Source organism: Cynara cardunculus, assembly GCF_001531365.2.
Source record: "Cynara cardunculus var. scolymus isolate 2C chromosome LG 13, CcrdV1, whole genome shotgun sequence".
NCBI classification, from domain to species: Eukaryota; Viridiplantae; Streptophyta; class Magnoliopsida; order Asterales; family Asteraceae; genus Cynara; species Cynara cardunculus.
Genome location: NC_037540.1, coordinates 6,526,433 through 6,533,123, shown reverse-complemented (window position 1 = coordinate 6,533,123; position 6,691 = coordinate 6,526,433). Strand labels below are relative to the sequence as shown.

Below are 6,691 nucleotides of genomic sequence, written 5' to 3'. Positions count from 1 at the left end.
ATCTCAAATTCAAGAAACACCATTTTTATCATTGTTAACCACTTCCCAATATAAAACGAGTTCTATACTTAATTCTGACATGAATGGAGATGCATATGTGTACCTGTGTTAATGTCAAAATCAGGTTAAATCATACATTAAAAATGTAAAAGGTAATTACTGATGTTTGAAGTATGAAAGCAACAAGGGTCTAGAATCAGAGTTTCCTTCAAAGTCTCTGCACATCTTTGAACATTGAAACAGCACCACTTTTTTCGTCAAAAGATTTGGTGCAACTCCTTTTCATCACCAAATATGTTTCTCAATCTTTTTCGATACCAACAATTCCTAATTCAAACAGCCTTTTTCCACAATTTGGTACTTGACTGCTTTAACACATTGTACAGTACAATGACTTGATGCATGTCTCATGAACCCTGACCTCACTGCCATTTGGAACCAGGGTTACATCACATTGACTTTGACCTTGACCTTGACCTTGATCTTCAAACAAGATGATCAAGAAACAAACCCACAAAAAGAGGAATAGAAATCTATGAAAATTAAGTTGAATCTTGATGTATTTACAAACTATACAAAGGGTATTGGTGATTGTCATTCAGTCGTGTCGATCTAAGTTAACAAGTGATGAATCTAAAAGTGTGTTTTCAAGAGTAGGATCTAACAAGCCCAAAGTTGCAAAAAGATTTCGATTTGAACAATCCACCAAACAGGAATCTGGTCGGAGATTCTTGGCGATTTTCGATCAACTCGTGCGGGTTGCATTTCACTTTAAGGATCGTTTGCCCGATTTCTTTCCTGATAGAATCGATAATCTTGTTGTCCACCGGATACCCAGATGCATCACGAACGTAGAACGTGTTAACGGCTTTGCCGTTCCGTGTTGCCACCTCCGCTCTCGTCACCGTCAGGCTGTTCTCACGAAAAATGCGAGTTACATCAGATAGCAGACCGGTTCTATCCGTTGTACATAGTTCTAGCTTCAGGCCCTACACAAAAAAACAAACGTCATGTGAGAATATGTGGAACCCCGATAGGTTATTTACCAATGAAAGCTCAGAGAATTTTGGTTCCGATATATAGTATATACCGATAAAAAAATGGTGCAAGTCTAGCTGATTTCGGTATCTACGATAGCAATAACTTTCGATTCCAGAGAATAAAACTATGGCATTTTTCTAGATGTTTTACCTCGGAAACTCTTCTTTCAATGGCTGATTCAATGCATTGGATCACTCTTTGCCTCTCGGCGTCTGATTTCACAAGTGAACCGTCTACGTGTCTGATACAGTATTCCTTTATGACCAGAAAACACATTAAGAGCAATTCACTACAATAAAATCAGCTTTATTTTGTAGAATTGGAATAAATAGTAGGGAAACCCACGAAAAGTTAACAAACCTGATAAGCTTCGGGGCCTTCGGCATCCACATGGCCATGAAAAACAACGTACTCCATATCCGTCAACGTGCAAATGGTGTCGAACAGTAGCTTAGGCCTATCCTTGCATCGAATCGTGACCACCGAACAATCTTTATCGTACCAGTTCACAACGTTCACATCCGGCCTTTGTGTTTCGTCTAAACCAGCATCGCTACCTCTCTCATAATCGCGATCTGCAAGCATCATCTGGTGCAGCCGTCTCTCGGTGTGGATAACACCATGAGAGACTACGGTCTTGGCTTCTCGAGCTTTGTTGCTCCCTTTAAGCACGTTGCTAAGCATTTGCTTTATAATCGAAAGTCTATCAGGGTCATCAATGGCTGACCCTGATTCGTCATCCGTCACTTGCACTATGAACGCGGCTCGTGTGTTGTGAGTCCAAACCTCGGCATTCAACACGTTACACTTCAAGTGTGTCAAAACCGCAGACACTTCTGATAGTAATCCGGGTCTGTCGGTTCCTATCAACTCGATTACAGTGGAGTCCGTTGAGCATGTCACTCCAACGGACTTCATGGTGGTAAAGCTGGTTTCAGAGCCAAGAACCTGAGATCAACTCAAATTAATCAGGTTTGTTTTCAGGATATCACAGATCCCCACCGGGGTTATTTAGCTAAATGACCTTTTTAACAGGTTTTTAGGCATTCTTTCCTTCCGTTAAGGAGTGTCATTCTCAAACATGTCGGAATTAAAAAGTTACTTAACATATACTAAGAGAATCTTACCTTTTGAATGTAATCCAAGATTTCTTCATCTGTGATTTTGTTCCCTTCTGGATCAGTGACATTAAAAACTGTCCAAGAAACAGTAAGATGGATCTGTCAATCGACATCACTCAAATACGAAATCATCGGACTAAACAATAACAATCTGTAGATGGGAATTACCATCCATGAACCACCCTCCATCAGAACTAATGTAAGCCTTTGTAACAATGAAGTTGAGATCAGTAAGAACTTGTACAACTTCTAAAAGAATCCCATGTTTGTTAGCACTGTCCACCTGCTTCAATGGAGGTTTCATACATTATAAACTCGATCAAAAAACAAAATACAAGAACACCCCCAATCATCGAAGATAAGGTCACAATGAAATTTATATAGACAATTTTCCTTTGATATTGAACAATATGCCGATATATACATACATACATATATATATATATACATATATATATATATATATATGTGTGTGTGTGTGTATATACCTGGATGATGGTAGCATTTTTGCAGGATTCGTTGTCGATTACAACTCGGGGTGGATTCATTCGACGGATAAACTTCTGATATTCGTCTTCCATGTTTCGAGAGTAGCTCCAACTGATCTCTGTAGAAATACATAGAATATAAATAGGAATATGTGGAAAAAAGAAGACAGAGAAAGAAAGAGTCTTGAACCACCGGAAAAAGGGCGTTCAAGTCTCACTTTCCATGTCGGCAATGGTGGTTGGAAGCCATTTTTACAGCAAATCACATAGTCAAACACACCAAACATTCGGCAAAGATGAATTGATGGGCACAACACCACAAAATTACAAAGAATTCAAGCTTTAATTTCTTGTTTCTGTTTCTATTAAACCTTTCAAAAACCAGGTTCCAATATAAATTTATCAACCCAAATACATACAAGATCATATGAGTTTGAAGTCTTCAAAACAAACCCAATATGAATATATGATCACACACACACACACACAGAGAACAACAGAAATTAGCAGAGAAACAAAGAGGAAAAGGAAAACTGCATACCCATTGCAAAATTCTTGATGGGTGTTCTTGATTCTTCACGGTTAGAATCGCAAATTGAGAAGGGAAGATCCAAATTAGTTTTGCAGGATATATGGATTTGATTTCATAAAGAAATATATATATATATATATATATATATATATGTGTGTATTGTTTCCCTAATATACCGAAGCAGCACCCAAATGAAATCCAAAGAAAGGGTGTGTTTTCCCTCTGAAAAAGCATGTAAATTTAGTCTCACACATGAAGTTGAACGTGCAAAATGCAAATACAACTGGCTCCATTAAACCCAGGCCTACAAGTACTTAAAAAGGATGCAGAAAACAGGGATACGGGTTGGCGCATGTTAGCACGGAACTCGTACATGATAGCGACTTAGCGTTTCTGTTTGCTAAAGTGGCCATCGGTTTTTACTTTTACCTAGGAACGTATTTAAGGAAACTACTGTAATTATCTCCCAAGTGTGTGGAGACACATCAACACTTGCCTCTTTTCCAACCGTTTCTCCTATTAAATATTGTAATAAATTATTAAATATGTTAATATTTATTAATTTATTTTTAACATATATCAATATCAAGACTTATTTTTTATTTTTTTAATGCATGATTTAACATGAATCTAACTTAAATAAGAATATATATATATATATAACTACTGTATAATTTATGTTTTATTAATTTAGAACTGAATGTTATTAAAGTTGGATAATCGTTAGTGTGTTTTTGGAAAAAAAATAATTAAAAATAATTTTAATTATTTTGTTTTTATTAAAAAAACAAAAATAGAAGAAGGTGCGGAATAGGGGGTCAAAAATTGGGTGCGGGCACATATGCGCATGTCTTTGCGGTTACCACGGCCCCTTTTGTCTCTTGCACATGTTTCTCCTATTCCACTTCCGCCCCCTCACACCTACACTCAGAGGGTGTAAATAATACGAGACAATTCACGAGTTATTCGAAATCGATTCGATTAATACTCAACTCGAATAGGTTTTGCTCGAACTCGAGCTTCACTCGACATATTAAGGAGTCGAGTCAAGCTCTCTAATACTCGACTCGAAAAGCTCGTGAGATACTCGATTATTTTATATATAATTAGTTATAAAATATAATCAGTTTTTATGATAAAATTTATAAAATATAAATAATAAAAATGTCTTATATTTTTAGATACTTAAACAAAATTATATATTTTTAATTATAAAAATTAATCAATTATTTTTTGTTAAATCATAATTAAAAAAACTATAAAAAGGGTTAGTGAAATTGTCTTACATTGGAAGAAAGATGGTAAAGTAAGAGAGAAAATATGTTACAAAGAGAGAGAGAGGTGAATGAAATTTCTAACTTTGTCTTTTTGATGATAAAGTTTGAAGTTGAAACTTTTAGTTTTATAAAAACTAAAAGAACACCTTTAAGTTTTAAAATTTATAAGATAAATACCCTAAAATTTCATAAATTTCAATGGGTGAGCTTGATTTGAGTTTGAGTTCGAGTTCAAACTTGATTTGAGTTGCAATTCGAGTTTGTTTTGAGCTTGATTTGAGTTTGCAATTCGAGTTTGTTTCGAGCTTCATTTGCGTTGCAATTCAAGTTTGTTTCAAGCTTCATTTGAGTTGCAATTCAAGTTTGTTTCGAGCTTGATTTGAGCTCGAGTTCGAGTTTGATTCGAGCTGAGCTCGAACTTGAGAAATAGTTATGAAGTTCGAGTCGAGCTTTGATATTTACTACTCGCGAGTTTCGAGTCGAGTTCGAGCTTGGAAATTGGATTTCGAATTCGAGTCAAGTATAGTGATACTCGAGCTCGACTCGCATCATTTACACCCCTATTCACATTATACATTTATTTTTCTTTTTTAACATTCACCCTTTTTATATGTTTATAAAAAAAAAAGTTGAACTGATATTTTATAAAACTAATGATTAATAAAAAGAACTCGTTTATTTTCTTAGAACCGTATAATTTTATAAAATAAAATCGAGAAAGACGATGAATTATAAGAACTAGAGTTGTTTTTATTAATATTTATTTGATTAATATTTGATATTGTCTTGGTAGTGGGATATTTTACTATCCATTAGGTTATGATTTTTATATATAGGATTACGTTTCGTTAAGAATATAAGTTATGGTGAGAAAGGTAAAAAATAATCTTTATCCTTTATATCAATTTTAATTGAAAATCAACACTAATATGATGTACCGAATCAGTTCTCACGATAAGCATAATCCATTGAGTGGGCATGAGATTAAAAATAATCAATAGTTCAGATTTGTTCTTACATTTGGCAGGATTTTAATTTGAACTATAAGTAATATTATTTAACCTCAAACATCTATCTAAAACATAAGTTCATAAATATAGTAATAATTTTACATCTAATTTGTTATGTAATATTTTTTAATGACTCGAAATATAATCATAGTATAATGTTTTAAAAACAATATAAAAATTATAAAACAAGAGTTTTCATTGTATTTGTTTTTCTAGGCCTCATTTTGTTTCTCATTTTATCATCATGAACTCTTTTAGTAGATATGTAAAAGGTAAATTAAATTATACACTAACATAAAACATGTATGATACCATTATAAAAAAATACTACAGGGTAATATTTAGCTTCACGAAGAATTGTGTAAGAATGAGTTAATGTGAGAAACATAAGAAAGTATCTGAACCTTTGATCACTTTTAATCTCACCTTCACCATATGAATTGCTTATAATACATAAGTTGATCCGATGCATCTCGGTATATCTCATTAGGGTTTGATCTTCAACTAGGATTGATCTAAGGGGTGGAGATCCCTTACAGAACCTTCTTACCATAACTTCCAATTTTGTTGGAACTTCTATTTAACTTGATATTTATATCTATAAATCTATTAATATTTAGCTTTAAACAGTTATACATACATACATATATATATATATATATATATATATATAATTTCATAACAGCTATTGGGTAATGGATAATGAAAAACTTTTTTATACATACTCTACCCATTAAAATTTCAATAAACATGTAATGGATCATGAAAAGCCTTTTATCAATACCCCAAGCACTAAAATTTCGGATAAACGAGTAGTGGATAATGAAAACTTTTTTATTCATACCCAACCCACTAAAGTTTCGTGTAAACGGGTAATTGATATGTTGATAAATCGATACAATTTTCTTTAATCGTACTTTTATCCAATTGTTCGAAACATAACAGATAATGAATTTACCATTACTCATTGTCGTCCCTAGTTATAACATGTGTTGCCCATATTGTATATATATATATATATATATACATATATATATATACATATATATATATATATACTAGTTGTGTACCCGCGCAATGCGGCGGGAGCCATGAATTTTAACGATTTTGAAGTTTCACTGGTTTTATAAGATAAGATTTAACGATGATATAGGTTACACTTGGTATTTACATATTAATACAATTTGAATAAATAAGAGTTATGGTTCCAATTACAGACTAT

At 33.4% G+C, this 6,691-nt stretch overlaps 1 protein-coding gene across 1 annotated transcript; it reads right to left on the bottom strand.

Annotated features, from left to right (window-relative positions):
• Positions 1-519: 519 nt before the first annotated feature.
• On the bottom strand, positions 520-3,243 carry LOC112525462 (ACT domain-containing protein ACR4-like). Its single transcript, XM_025135597.1, has 7 exons — positions 3,192-3,243; positions 2,651-2,769; positions 2,331-2,445; positions 2,169-2,236; positions 1,402-1,989; positions 1,192-1,296; positions 520-989 (listed from the first exon to the last, which is right to left on the bottom strand). Exons 1-7 carry the CDS (start codon positions 3,193-3,195, stop codon positions 648-650), a joined length of 1,341 nt encoding a protein of 446 aa, XP_024991365.1. The 5' UTR covers positions 3,196-3,243; the 3' UTR covers positions 520-647.
• Between the last annotated feature and the right edge of the window lie 3,448 nt (positions 3,244-6,691).

Bases quoted from the DNA above. Each gene is read 5' to 3' on its own strand.
- LOC112525462 (XM_025135597.1), bottom strand. The intron at 2,237-2,330 runs GTAATTCCCATC...TTTCTTGGACAG, and splicing joins TGGAGGGTGGTTCATGGATG to TTTTTAATGTCACTGATCCA. The intron at 990-1,191 runs GTAAAACATCTA...TTTTTTGTGTAG, and splicing joins TTGAAAGAAGAGTTTCCGAG to GGCCTGAAGCTAGAACTATG.